We start from the raw sequence: 15,801 nt of genomic DNA on the forward strand, positions 1-15,801 counted from the left end.
GACCATTTAATTAAAGTAAACGTGGTTTAAAATTTTGACTAAGGTTAAAAAAAGCAAAATGGTTATACTTACAGGTTACCATGCCTGAGCCACCAAAATATTAGGGTAAAAACCCTTTAAAATATATAAGGTTAACAAAGATTGTACATAATGTTATTATTAATATTTGATGTTTAATATTTAATTAAATTTTACTTCAGGTAACATACACCCATGCTTTAAGTGAGTTCCAGTGTCCGGAGAGTAAACCTCTTCAAACGGACTTCAGCTGGTAACTGATTGACAAGATACCCATGAATGGTGTCAAAAACAAAATGTCAGTGTACCATGAAACAATATTAGTTAAACATAGGATTACTACAGCCAAAAGATTCAAAACTTGATGTTAAAATGATAACAGCAATCCAGATGTTGGGATTTAAAAAAATTTTTTTTAATTATTTAATATTGGATATAAAAGATGTAAAATTACTGATGTTGTTAAAGGTCATGTTTGAGAGAATACTTCTCATTAACTTCTTCTCATTAACAATATGACAGTCAAACAACAATTCAACAACAGTCAAAAATACAATTCATCTAGTCAATAATCTCCAACAAATAAATCTTCATCCCATCACAATGCTTTCATTTGATGTCAGCAATCTGTTTACTTCAGTCCCCAAACAAGAAACTATTAATCTGGTCCACTCTCTTCTACGAGCAAATTCTATCACTATGTCTACCACTAAGTCAATTATTCAATTATTACAAACTTGTCTAGCTCAAGACTTTTTTGTTTTCAATAGTAAATTTTACAGACAGTCGATGGCCTAGCCATGGGTAGTTGCCTTTCCCCTCTCCTAGCTGATATATTTATGGATCACTTAGAATCTACACACATTATGAAAAATCCTGAAATTCTCCATTGGTTTCGATATGTTGATGACTGTTTAGTCTTCATATCAGGTAACTCGAATTCAGCTGATCTATTACTCTCTAAAATAAATCAAATCCACCCAAACATAAAGTTCACTATGGAACTAGAGTCGTCTCAATCTATTAATTTTCTCGACCTCACTATTACCAGATTAAACGACCATTTCGATTTCAGTATCTATAGGAAACCTACACAAACCGACCATATCATACCTTTATCTTCCAACCACCCAATGTCACATAAATACGCAGCCTTCCATGGTTATGTTCACCGCCTAGAAACAATCCCACTATCACAATCCAACTACCACACAGAACTCAATATTCTAAAGCAAATAGCATCCAACAATAGGTATGACCCCAACCTCATTAACAAACTTATTCATAAGAGGCAACTCAAACTATTGAGAGAGGCTGCGTTCCCCAGAGACTTGACCATTAAACCTCATTATGCTTCCTTACCATACCTTCAAGAACGTCTTTCCGGAGATATCAGATATATCCTAAAAAGATCTGTTGAGAATACTCACATTTCTTTTAAAGTCCTGAACAATCTAGGACAATGTTTAACCAATTCAAAAGATTGCATCAACTACATGGATCGTAGTGGTGTTTACAAATTACAGTTCTCTGATTGTGATGCTACATATATAGGTAGAACCTGTAGGTCACTAACTTCCCGTTCCCTAGAACACACTAAAAGAGAGAACACTTCCACCTTCTCACAACATCTTGCACAACATAAACATACCCTCAACATACCAGAAGACGTCTCTTTGTTACATAATATACCTCAAAATTTTTTTCTAAAATTAGATCTATATGAAGACTTGGAAATAATCAAAGAAAAGCAAAGAATCCCCAACTGCGGCTATCGCCATGTTTCTTTCAACCGTGACTTTCAACCCTTACACCGACAACTCTTCTCATAACCCACACTTCTCAAATTCGCCTTATCTTCTTTATCTGACCTTCCTCTATAAACGTCAACACCTTAATCCTTTTCAACAATTGTTGCTTTTAAACAACCATTCTCTTTACACTATTGTCACAACCCTCCCTCCAAATTTTTCCGCCCCTATTGTTAACTTCATAACCTACCATATCTATCATACCTCACTATTCCATCATTTTTACAATCTTCACGCTTACATCATATTCCTGTCCATTCTTTTTTCTTTTGCTAGTTCTCTGTCATTTCATATATCTACCATCCACTCATTAGTTCTAAACTCAGTAACCATTTAAACACAACCCAACAATTCATCAGAATTCACTATTTCCCACTTTACCAAAACCCTTAATCAACCATTGCTCCACTCTATTAGTCAACAACTTAGTACAGCACATTCATAAATAAAATTTCAGGCTTTTATGTACCGATTTTAATACAGCCAAAATATATTTTGTTCAGGGGCTAGATGCTTTAAGCATGAAGGACCTCTATTATCTCTAATTTGTTGATTAACTCATTTATTTTCCTTTAACCCCCTCTCCTTTATTCTTTAGTCATTTCCTTTACTTTTATTCTTATCTAGTCTCTGAGGAGCTCATCCTTTTCAATTGCAAATTAATTCCATATGTTTTAAATTTAATTCCTTCAGCCGGAAGATTTTTTAATCCCTTTTCTCAATCTCTTGGACTCACTTATATTAAACCTTTTTACCATACGAGCAGTATTCAACAATTTCATTTAAATACGAAGTCTTACATTAGCTACAAATATATTCTATTCGATTTTCCTTGTCCTAGATGTGAGCAACATAAAAGGACAATTCCATATATTTAAGCTAATTTGTCACAAATTACACTTTTTAGACCACACTCCATACGACAAAGAGTAACATAAGCTGCCTAATGCATACGTCACTCTCTCAAACATGACCTTTAACAACATCAGTAATTTTACATCTTTTATATCCAATATTAAATAATTAAAAAAAAATTTTTTTAAATCCCAACATCTGGATTGCTGTTATCATTTTAACATCAAGTTTTAAATCTTTTGGCTGTAGTAATCCTATGTTTAACTAATATTGTTTCATGGTACACTGACATTTTGTTTTTGACACCGTTCATGGGTATCTTGTCAATCAGTTACCAGCTAAAGTCCGTTTGAAGAAGTTTACTCTCCGGTCATTGGAACTCACTTAAAGCATGGGTGTATGTTACATGAAGTAAAATTTAATTAAAATATTAAACATACCCAAATATTTTTTCATATTTTTACATACATATTTTTACCCAAATATTTTCGTGGCTCAGGCATGGTAACCTGTAAGTATAACCATTTTGCTTTTTTTAACCTTAGTCAAAATTTTAAACCACGTTTACTTTAATTAAATGGTCTATACTTATTTTAGGTATTTTAACCTGATGATGGAACTGTTGTTCCGAAAACGTTCGTGTTTTTAATGTAGCCCTTTTAGGGTTTTTATAAAATATACCCATATACAAAGATTAACCTCTTTTTGTGATAAGTGGTATACAGCCAGCTGCAGGAATTATTTTCCTTGTGGATTAAGTACAAATGGCAAAACTAAAATTTGAGTGTATCGTGAAGGCCTTATCGAGTGATAATAAAACGATAGCTTTACCATAACCTCAACCGAGACCGAGGATAATGAAATCTTTATAATGGCAATTAATATGCAAAATATTTCCAATCAAGAAAATATACAGGCCACAGCAGCTTTTCTAAAAGTAAAAAGAGCGTTAACAAAAAGGGGTACTAAAAGAAAAGTGTGGATCAGCTTAGATGAAGATACTTTGAAAGTTTATATGGATGAAGATGGAAATATACAGTTCAAGAATTTTTTACCGGAACAGTAAAGTTCTCACACTAAAGAATCTCAAATGTCAACAACTGGGGTTTGAATGGAAGCTTTAGAACAAATCTTAGAGAGGATAACTATTTCGAATGAGAAAGAAACAGTAGTAAAAAACAAACATTTGAAAGTAAATGTACTAGATATACAATCGATCATAACACCGATAAAATGGAAATTCTAAGATTATTTTTAGAAGGATGGATATGTTTAGATATTATCAATTGGTACAGTTCAATGCTTATAAAATATACAATAAATTCTAAATGAGAAAAAAATGGATGTATTTAATGTAGATAGTGATCATTATGATTTTTAATTGCGCTAGATTGTATCAAGAGTTTTAGTACAGAAAATTAAAACATAAAAGTTAGAACTGATGAAGAATTGGAAGACTTGACATTCTACTTATCTCAATATAATTTTAAAGTAAAGTATAATCCAAGAAAATATAACCAAGAAGCAGAATGTTTAAGCGGAAATCCAGTTCTAGATTCTCACGAAAATACAGATGAAATATTAAAATTCGTAAGCTTAATTAATTTGGAAGATATCAAAAATGATCAACACTCAAATATTGCAAAAATTATTATTATATATTAAAAACCCAATCGGGCTATATCACAAAACGTTTTCGGAATCCATATTCCATCATCAATGTCTAGGTATGCATGTATTGAGCCACTAAATATGTGGCAAAATCCCGTTAAAAATTGTTTGTTTAGCAACAGTTGCTTTCATCAAGTCCTCGTAGACACATCGTCTCAGGACCAGCAACTTCATGTGGAGTATACATCGCCATGTTACCAAATCCACTGGTAACTTTAACATCATAATATTTAATACCAAATAATGTAAACTAAATTTAAACAAACAATTTTTAACGGGTTTTTACCCACATATTTAGTGGCTCAATACATGTATACCTAGACACTGATGATGGAATATGGATTCTGAAAACGTTTTGTGATATAGCCCGATTGGGTTTTTTAAATTATATACCTTTTATAAAGGATTTTTAATAAAAAATTTTGAGATATATGGTATACAGCCAACTACAGGAACTTAGATTCCTTGTGGAACTCAAATATTGATCTACAATACACTGTCCGGCAAAAAAAGTAGCCATTCAGGAGGCCATTGATGAAAATAAGTTCAATTCGAGTTTCAAATGAGAATCCAGCCCAAACCATGACACCAGCACCGCCAAATTTTTTTCTCTGGGGCATACAATCTTAGGCATATCTTTCATTTCTCCATCTCCAAACCCTCTCTCGGCCATCGCAGGATTTCAAACAGAACGGCGATTCATCAGTAAAGAGAATTCGGTTCCAATCCTGTATATTCCAGTGTTGGTGTTGTCGAGTAAAAATTAATCGATTTCTACAGTGTCTGGGTTGTAATTCGGGAACAATAGTCGGCCTTCTTGCCATTAGTCCTCTTTTATTGAGACGTCTTCTAACCTAACCTCTAACTTACATTCACATTTCGAACCTCCTGCAGACGGTTTCCATCGCAGTAAACATACATAAAATAAAACAAACATAAAATACACAAAATGACATGGGTGAGACCAGGAAGCCTGGAGTGAAATCAAATAGACTATGTACTGATTAAAAAGACACAAACAATCGATAAAAGACGTTAGATCTCACAAAGGGGCCAACATTTAGACCATATGCTGGTGATTACAAAATGTAACATAAAAACAACAAAGAATGAAAGGAGAAAATCACAGAGAAAATGGTACGCAAATAAATTGAAAGAAAAGGAAGTAAGAAGTAGATTTGTACAAGAAGTATATACAGAGATGCAGTTCCAAGAACAGCGAATGTAGGAACAGTGAAAAAAAAATCAAACAAGGAATAAACAATGCAGCAGAGAAAGTGGTTGACAAAATGCAAAATAAAAGAAGAAATAATTAGTTTGACGATAAGTGTAAATTAGCAACGGAAGAAAATAATAAAACAAGATTAAAATGGTTAAGCACAAACGAATAAGAGGATCGAGAAAAATACAAAGATCCATATGTTGTGATACTTTTTATTATGGTGTTGTATATTCTTCTTTTGTTGTCTTTAGAAATGTTTTTATCCCACAGTACGCTGTTTAGTAAGGCTATGCCTTTCCTTCCCTGTGTATTTCGTTCCTTAATGGCTGCATCTAATTTTCCGTCTTGAGTGATTTTTACTCCTAGGTATTTGTAGTTATCACATAGTTTGATCTCTTGATTTTCCTCTACGAGAAGGTTATGTTGATCTCCTCCGATACTCATGTACTCAGTTTTTTCCATATTCACTTCCAAACCCCACTCTGTAAACTCTTCTAATAGTTTTCGCATCATGTAACTAAGGTCTTCAGAGTCCTGTGCGATGATGACCTGGTCATCTGCAAAGCACAGAGTGTACAAAGTTAAGTCTATTAGTGGTATGCCCATATTCGTACATTTTTTCTTCCATTTGTTGAGTGCTGCTTCGAGGTATATTTTGAATAATGTTGGGGATATACAGCATCCTTGTCTTAGTCCTTTAGTCACTTTGAATCCCGGTGTTATCAGATTTCCTGTTTTAATTCTTGTTGTTTGTTGGTAGTACAACGTTTTTACTGCTTCAATCAATTCTATATTTATATTTGTTTTCCCCAGTGCCTCCCATAATTTATCAAGCGGGATACTATCATATGCTTTCCTAAGGTCTACGAACGTCAGATGGACTTCTTGGCCACGAGCAACTTTCTTTTCAATTATCTGAGTAATAGAGAAGACATGGTCTATTGTAGATCGACCTGCACGAAAACCAGCCTGTTCTTCGGCTTCCATATCTTGGTATTCTTCTTCTATTCGATTTTTTATTATTTTCCCATATATTCTGCTAGTAACTGCAATTCCTCTATAGTTTTCAGGTTTCGATTTATCTCCCTTTTATGGATGGTGCTCATATGCGATTCTTTCCATTCCTCAGGTATTTCATGTTTATTTATGCATTCCTGGAAAAGTTGTCGTAGTCGTTGAATTAGTATTTTGGGTCCATGTTTAATGAGTTCCGGAGCTACATTTCCGGGGCCAGGTGATTTGCCATTCTTTAGATGTCTACATACGGTTTCGACTTCTCTCTCATTTATTCTGATTGGTGACCCTATCAGCCTGACGCCTTGTAAACCATAGTTCTCTATCTGTTTGAAGGGCTCTCTTGTCTCTGTTAGTAAATCTTTAAAGTATTCTTCCCAAGTTTGCGGTGATATGGACTGGATAATATCTCTTTTTTTGTTGTTTCTTAAATTTTTTAACAGTTTCCAGCTTTCTGAACTTTGGCTTCCACCAATGTATGTATTTATCATGGTGCACTTTTTTTCCCAGGATTCATTTTTCTTTTGGCAAATTTTTCTTCTGACCATCGCTTGCATTCTTTTGTATTCGATTCTGTCTTCCACATTTTTTGTGTTCAGATATTTTTGATACAATTTTCTTTTCTGTGTTATTTCCTGCGAAATATCTTGATCCCACCAATATGGTTTTTGTTGTCCGATCTTTTCATATCGCCCTAGTGCTTCTAGGGCAGCGGCGTGTATACATTCTTTGATGGTTTTGTATAACTGATTAACATTCCTGGTATTATCTTCCGTTTCAATTAGTTTTTGTTCCAGTCTACGTTTATATAGTTTTCTAACACTTTCTTGGTGTAAACTATTCAAATTGTATCGTACTTCTTGTACTTGCTCCTTTGTATGGTTATCTTGCGGCGTTTTCTGTTCTCTTTTATGTGGGAATGAAATATCTGAACGTAGGAGGTAGTGGTCACTGCCGCAAGTGGGTCCTCTACATGCTCTTACGTCTTTTGTTTTCAGTCGACTTTTTTGTTTAAGGATGACATAGTCTATAACTGATTTTAAGTTTCGGGTTTCCTGAGTCCACGTATATTTATGAATGTTTCTATGTTGGAAATATCCATTCATGATTCTGAGTCCATTCTGATCACATATATCTATTAACCTTTCTCCGTTATTGTTTGTATTATCTTCTCCATATCTACCTACTACTTTATCGTTGTTCTTTTTTCCGACTCTGCTGTTGAGGTCTCCCAAGATTATTATTTCTCTTGTGTTACCCACCTTTGTGATTTCTTCATTCAGTTGTTCAAAAAAGTTATCTTTCACATTTACAATCGCATCGTCATTGATTGCATATATGCCCAGAATGGTCAGTCTGTATCCTTTTATACATATATTCATTTTTATCATTCTTTCGTTGAAACCTTCCCATGATGTGATGTATTTTCTAAAGCGACGGTGTATCATAATGGAGACTCCTTGTTGAGCTCTACGTTCTTTTGTGACTCCGGTGTAGAAATGATCGTATTTACCTAGGTTTTCTGATCCTTGTCCTTTCCGTTTCGTTTCCGTAATAATAGCTATGTCTATCTTCATTTTGTTTAGTTCTTCTAAGATTTCTGGAGTTTTCTTTGAGATCCCTTGGACGTTCCATGTCGCAAAAATCATTTTCCTGTTCCGTAGCATTTTTCGTCGTCGTATATCAGTCCGGTTCCGAGGCTGGATTTTGGAGTTTTTAACCTTTACCATTTTTGACGAGTATCGAGTGGTTAACCCGATGCCCCAACCCCCAACTTGGAGGACCAGGGTTTGATTTTGGAGCTTTCCTTCTCCTAGACGGTTTGCTTTCACTGCAGCTTAAGAGTATCGTCTGCCCTACCTGTTGGTCCGCGGATGGTATTTTATTTCCCACCTACCCGCCAGCTGATGATGGTGAGGGCTTTCCCCTATCCGCCACCCGGGGACGCGCTCTCTAGGAGTTCCAGGCTCTCCCGAGAGTTAAATATAAAAACAGAAAATAAAAGACACAACTCAAAATCATTGTACCAATACTTAAAACTAGGTAACTGAAAACGGACAGCTAATAGAAGCAGAAAAATGGCAGAAGTATTTCGAAGAAATATATCAAGAAACGGATAGAGAAGCAATAACCAACGCAGAACAAGATGAAGAAGAAGAAGAATTGACCTATACAGAAGTGAAAGAGAGAATATGCAAACGACAGATTTATAACCAAATATAGAATATATGGAGCAAAGAAATAATGCCGAAATATATGCAGAACTTATAAAATACGCTGGGGAGGCACTATACAGAAATATTTACGAACTAATGCAGAATGTATGGAGCAAAGAAAGACCCCGAAGAATGGAAGAATGGACCAGGTAGCCAAATTTCCTTATTAAATAATAAGTCAATGGAGTTTTTAGATTTTATGCCTATTTTGAATGAGGAACTACTCGCTGTATCGGCATCTTGAAGGAGCGCATAACATCTAATATATTCCTTGATACCCACCTTCTGTTTAATAAAGTGAACAACTTGTATATGGGTGTAAATTGGGAGTTAAGTTGGTAATAACTACATAATGACATTTATCTTCTGTAATTTTTGGCTTTTTCTCTGCACTTGATTAGACATGTTGAGGGACTTCAGTTTGGGTACTGAGATGACATAAAATGTATTTTTCTTCAATACTTCTTTTTTCGTTGGTACAGCAGATAATTTGTTGGTAAGATTTCCTCATTTGATTAGAGATTTCACTGATGTTGAAAGAGATCTTTTCTAAACCCATCTTAATCTCAATTGAACTTCGGTGTTGGATTTGAACCTTGATAGTGTAATCAGAACGGCCGAAAAAACTGGCGACATATATCGAAAATATCTGGTTCCATCTGCCTTATAGATTTTAAAACATTGTCAGGATTTATCAGGTTATTTATTTTATGGATCTCGTCATTTTTTTTTTGTAAGATGTCATCATTTTTGGTTAATATATCGTATGTCTTAATGATTTTTAGTCACTTGAATTTCAGCTTCAAAGTTCTCTAAAGTTATTCGATTTTTTGATAAATTGGATATTTTTTGGATATTTCAATATTTTAAGCTTGGCAAGTCACATAATGTACAAAAAATCTTAGATGGAAAAATTTTTGGTCCATTAGGGCTTTTGTGGTCGTTTTATTAAGCCCAGAGCATTTCATACAAAAATTTCTGCAACAATCCCCACTGCAACGTAATTTATTATATTTGTCGGTTTCAGGGAATTCTGTAAAGCAGTCCTCGCAAATGTAGCTGATGGTGTAATAATTGGGAGGGGATCCACTGTAAATAATTGGAGAACCGATTATAATATTCACGGGAACCCTACTGTCACCATTCTAATAAATGCTGCTGTCATCATTGTAAAAGACGCCTTCTCAAAATCCTTGGATGCGTCTACAATTCTTAGGGGATACTTATCTCTGCGAGCGGGGCAAGGCTTACTGGTCCCACTAGTCTGAGCTGACTGGTTTCACCCTCGCGGCTTACGGAGGGTAGGGAGATTTGGGAAAAAGGGGATTAAGGACTTCTAGGTCTCAGGTCCTGTAAAGAGTTGAGTCTATGGGCTTGCTTTAGAAGCCGGAGAACTGCATAAGCGAAAAATGTGTACTCTTCTAATCTCTACCTGTAACGGCCGGGAAGAACAATAAAACCAAATTTCGAGTTTAAAATGTATTAAATAGACTGTATACTACAACTAAGATAACAAGATATCAATTATAACCAATAATGATTCGATCTGGCGCGAAGGGAGACGAGAAGAGACAAAAGCAAGAAAATAAAGGGTGGACAATCCGTATTATTATATATTCCTTGGGTTAGTATATAGATCTTAGTTACTTTCGCGTATTTAGGCCCTAGCTAATGAATACGCCTTCAGTCCTACTGGAATTCAGGATCAGTCTGTTCAAGTACCGCGCGCTATCACGAACTTTCGAAACTCCAGATACCGGCACTTATACGGTACTCTACCCCGTCGAGTTACAATAGCGCGCTCACTGGGCTGCGTATGCCTCGATCGCCCGTGCTTCTGGCTTGGAGCCCTCTCAGGTGCCTCGTTCTTACTGCTCTCCCCTGGCCCGCTTCGTTCGTTTTTTATGAGTCCGTATTCTCAATTTTCGATCGCAGTACCAAGGTCGAGTTTTTTATTTTTTTGTTGACTGAGTCCCCGTGATTAAACCGGGTCAGGCGGTGGTATTATTTTTCCAGCGAAGGTCTATGTTTTTAAACGTGATTTTTTTTTTCTTTTAAACAACCGTGGCGACCTGATATTTGAGACTCGTGTAATACACTTAAACTAGGTCGAGTTTTCATTCTTTGTTTAATGTGAAATGTATACATTAACTATGTCGAATTATTTGTTCTTTATTCAATTTGGAATATATAATAATTATTTAAATAATTATTACTCTTTTCTAGGGTAACTACCCCTTTTTTTTTCTTTATTTCCTTGCTATGTTTACATTACAATGGTCGAGGGTTAAATTTGCAATATTTAACTGGGTCGGTAATAGTAAACAAAAAGCAAAAGAATGATTAAAAAATCTGGTATAAAGTTACAACCAGTTTAGTCGTATCCACAACACTTCAAAACAATAACAATAATAAACAAATACAATTGATTAAGTCGACCGTGATAACAAAACAATACAACTGAACACAACCACAGTCGAAGACTAGCTGCTATTAACTGTTTTTTCCGTCGACCGTCCATTTATAATCAATTTTAACACCCTCAAAATCATTGATTAATGACCCCTATTAATGAATGATTTGCTATTAATGAACGATTTCATTATAGGCAACACAACATACATTACTTGCATAAATTAATTAAACGCTCTGTGATTGACAGTGACCTGTGGTGTAGGCAACCAAACATATACCTATTTATCCGCTGTTAGTACTATCTGTCATTGTATATTATATGTCATTATTTACTTTTTTTGTTTAAAATTCTGTGTATTTGAAAAATCAAAAGATGGATATTGACGAAGAGTTTAATTTATCTCCACCAGAAGTGGCAGAAACTGCAAATGAAATATCTAAGTTTACTGCCTGAAAAAATGAAAAAATTGTTGTTTATCGTTAAGTAAATAAAAATTTAAACTAAGATATCTTTATTTCTGAAAAGTACGGTCTACGGAAAAGTTTTGTAACGAACTCGTGAATTAAAACGGCGATTAACAATCTCGAACATCAACGCGCTCGCCCCTCTCACGCGTTAAAATATCTCAATTGTTAATCGCCCTTATTAATACAATTGTTGATTAAATAACTATTAATCTTGTCTACAATGTTTTTGTAGATTATTATTTGTATTAATATATTTTGTATGTTAAGGTTTGCCAAAGCATTTAATATCGATCATGATCAAAGAAATCTCCTGTGGAAAGCTGGATACAAAGGCTCTGCGAAACCCAATCTTCTCAAGCAAGAAACCCAGAGTCTTGCTTGTTTAATGAGGATACTTTTCAAGATGTACTGCGACGAAGATAGACAGGAACACTGGTCTGTCATCGAAACGAAACTTATAACAGTGTGCCAAGAAGCTTTAGAATACTTTTTGAGGCTGCAGAGTGAAAACCACAGGGAAGCGTGGACTTCTCTTCTATTGCTAGTCATGACTAGATTATTGAAGATGCCTGATAATAGGGTAAGTATTGTAGCTTGTTTCAATAAAACGAACGGCTCTAATTTATAAGTTTACAGCACGATAATATCTTATCAACTAAACTAACAATACAGCTTATATATACAAGTTGTTATGTACTAGAATAATCTGGAGTAGTCCATCTCTATATTCTTCCCGTCGGAAGCGCATCGAAGACAGGCGCTATTAAGAACGCCAACGATTGAATATTCTAGATTTATCCTTCTAAGAATTGTGACACGTACCACGCATCGGAGATGGGCTATTTCGTTACAGTATACTTATTACTTATTATTATTAATGATTAACTCCACAAATGATTACATTCAGGAGATCAAAATCAGAGTAGAAAAGGCTAGTAGAGCAAATTTAAACAAAATGAGAAGAGTGCTATGTACAAGGGATTTAAAATTGGAACTAAGAGTTAGGTTGGCGAGGTGCTATGTTTTTTCGACTTTATTTTATGGAATGGAATCTTGAACCTTCAATGCGACATCAATGAAAAAACTGGAATCATTCGAACTGTGGGTGTATAGAAGAATTCTGAAAATATCGTGGACAGAACACATAACAAACAAAGAGGTTCTGAGAAGAATGAATAAAGAAATACAAATTTTAAATACAATTAAAACAAGAAAATTGAAATATCTCGGACATATTACACGTGGAGAGAAATACAGCTTGCTCCCACTGATTATGCAGGGAAAGATCCAAGGAAAGAGAAGCATAGGGAGGCGTAGTGGTACGGGTGTACATCAAATGAACTTTTTAGAAGCCGTCTCAAAAGTCTGAATAGCTATGATGATTGCCGACCTCCACCGCGGAGATGGCACTTGAAGAAGAAGATACTTATTCCAGTGAGTCTTTGCATATATGCAGTCATTGAGTTTATACGAATTAAATAAAAAAAGGTTTAAGTCAAAAGGTCGTCGGTGTGAAAAAAATCGAAAAGAGTTGGAGTTTAGAATTATTCCGGCATTACACTATAAGTATCTTATCCCACGAAATCTATCATTAGGGTAGTGTTTAGTCGTTGTAATAATGATTGTTGCCAATGGCGTGCCATGACATTTGAAGAAAGGGATGCAAATTAAATGAAACTATAAAAAGACTTACTAAACTTTTTACTTGTAGTGCAGCTCTATTCTTCTGTCATTCTTGGCAAACTTGATGACAGACCATGAAAACTGAGATTTTCAGACATTTCTTTAATAAGTTCTTTTTCAATTGACAAAATCGCTAAGTTAGCTAGCCTCTCCTCACTTGTGGAATTTCTGACAAAGTTTTTAATTCGTTTTAGTACAGAAAAACTTCGTTCTAGAGACGCACTTGTAGCAGGCATTGTCATCACTAAGTCACATAATTTTGAAACCTCACCATACGCTTCATCCAGTTCAGTTTGTTTAAGAAATGTCAGCATTTTATAACTAAAGTAAATTCAACTTCAAGCTACGGACGATGTAATCAAATGCACGCTTGAAACACTCGTTTGTTCAGGGCCGGACTAGTAAATTAAAGATACAATATAAAACAGACAAACTTTGACACTGACATATGCAGTTACCACCAATTTTTTAAATATAAAAATTATTTACAATGTCGAGAGTTATTATCCAAATCTAACATTTTTTTCTCTACTTCTTCTTTTGCATGTCTTTTACATGGTTACAGCAGATATAGCTTCATGGAATAAATTTTTAATGTCAGCAAATTTAAATGTTGTGTTATTGGCAGTAACATAATTCTTAACTTGCGCCCATACAAGCTCTATTGGATTGAGCTCGCAGTGGTACGGTGGCAACCTTAACACTGTTCTATTTGTGCTTCTTACCTGTTCATCTCTATGTACTTATTATATTCGCCTTTATGCTGTTTAACGATTTCTAAAAGTTGCAGTTTTAACAACGTTTCTTCAAAGGGAATATTTTTTGAGCGAAGCCAATTTTGAATATCTGCCTTTTTTGTAGTCATAATGGGAATTTTTTCCAATTTCCTGGAATGGTAAGGGGCATTGTCCATCACAATTACGGCATTTTTTCCAGTGTTGGTATAATCTTTTGGAGTCAATTTTCAAATGACTTCCCATCCATCCCCTCATGGTAGTCTCCACTTTTGCTCGATTCAAAAGCTTACAGTGCATCCGAAACAAAACCATTCTCACTTCCGATGTGACAGATTATCAATCTTTCACCTTTTTCTAAAATTGATATTAAATATAATAATAAAAAAATTTAAAGTTTATTTTAATTTGAATTACCTGAGGGATTTTTTAAGCCTGTCGACAGCCCATCCAAAAATGCACGTCTTGCAGAAGTCACAGAAGCGTCCACCCAAACTTTTGAATTTGTATGGCCAGCATTTACCATGTTTCATGCAAGTAATAATTTGTTCTATTTTCAGTTCTATATTGTCTTATCTTTTGCAGATAATCTCTTCGCTATAGCACAATTACATTTCTGTCGAGTAGCAAACTGTTTCTTTCGCGTTTTTGAATTTTAAAATTTAATTTTCGTAAGAGTTTGTAAAACGTGGTTCTCTTAAAATTTGGTAAATCATTATTATTATTTACATCTCTTATGACTTTGTAAATTGTAGGAACTTCATTACGGAAAAAATATTAATCAACCTTTCTTCTTATAGCTGACTTATCAGAATCATCTATAGCATCTATTAATTTTGAACGATTTTCACTTTTATATTCTTTAATGACATTAAAGACAGTTTTCGAACAAACTCCAACTTTATCTGCAACCCTTTGTTGAATGTCCGTTAATACTAAAGTAGGATTATCCTGTAATTCACATTTATTTGTATTAACCATTATTTCTTTGGTTCTTATACCTATGTGATTATTTTTAGCTCGTTTCCTAGGAGGACTTAGTGATAACAGTTTCCCATTTTCATTCTCAGACTCCGTATCAGACATTTTTAATAAATGTAGTTATTATAAAAAAATTTGTTGAAATCCTTTATAAAAGGTGTATAAATTAAAAACCCAATCGGGCTATGTCATGAAGACATAACGTTTTCGGAATCCATATTTCATCATCAGTGTCCTAAAAAGTATATAAGAATTTAACATTCTCAGACAAATAGCAGTCAATAATGGATATGATCACATCATCAATAAACTAATCCATAGAAGACGCCTTAAAACTCTGCAGGAGACTGCGTTCCCGAGAGACCTTACCACCAAACCCAATTACGTTTCACTTCCTTACCATCCCGAGAGTCTTTCTGGAGATATTCGAAATCTCATCAAATGTTCGGTTGAAAATATCCACGTTTCTTTTAAAGTATCAACTCTTCATTTTTGCCCTGTCCCCATGGGTATTTCACTTTAACCGCAGTTACGTCTGAGGTGCAAAACATGGAGGCTCTATGGGGAAAGCTTTGATTTTTCTGAGAACATATATGGCTGTTCTCTGTTGTTGGTTGGACGCCGTATCAGACATTTTTAATAAATGTAATTATTATAAAAAAATTTGTTAAAATCCTTTATAAAAGGTATATAAATTAATAACCCAATCGGGC

General features: G+C 34.6%; 1 protein-coding gene across 2 annotated transcripts in view; it reads left to right on the top strand.

Annotated features, from left to right (window-relative positions):
* The window catches only part of Sec71 (ADP ribosylation factor guanine nucleotide exchange factor Sec71), a 174,557-nt gene that overhangs the window by 144,158 nt on the left and 14,598 nt on the right, over window positions 1-15,801 (top strand). For both annotated transcript variants that reach the window (XM_072543516.1, XM_072543517.1), the window contains one exon: window positions 11,958-12,270. In XM_072543516.1, coding sequence (XP_072399617.1) covers window positions 11,958-12,270 — 313 coding nt within the window. The remainder of the gene's footprint in view (window positions 1-11,957; window positions 12,271-15,801) is intronic.

The sequence above is a fragment of the Diabrotica undecimpunctata genome, chromosome 9, assembly GCF_040954645.1.
Source record: "Diabrotica undecimpunctata isolate CICGRU chromosome 9, icDiaUnde3, whole genome shotgun sequence".
NCBI classification, from domain to species: domain Eukaryota; kingdom Metazoa; phylum Arthropoda; class Insecta; order Coleoptera; family Chrysomelidae; genus Diabrotica; species Diabrotica undecimpunctata.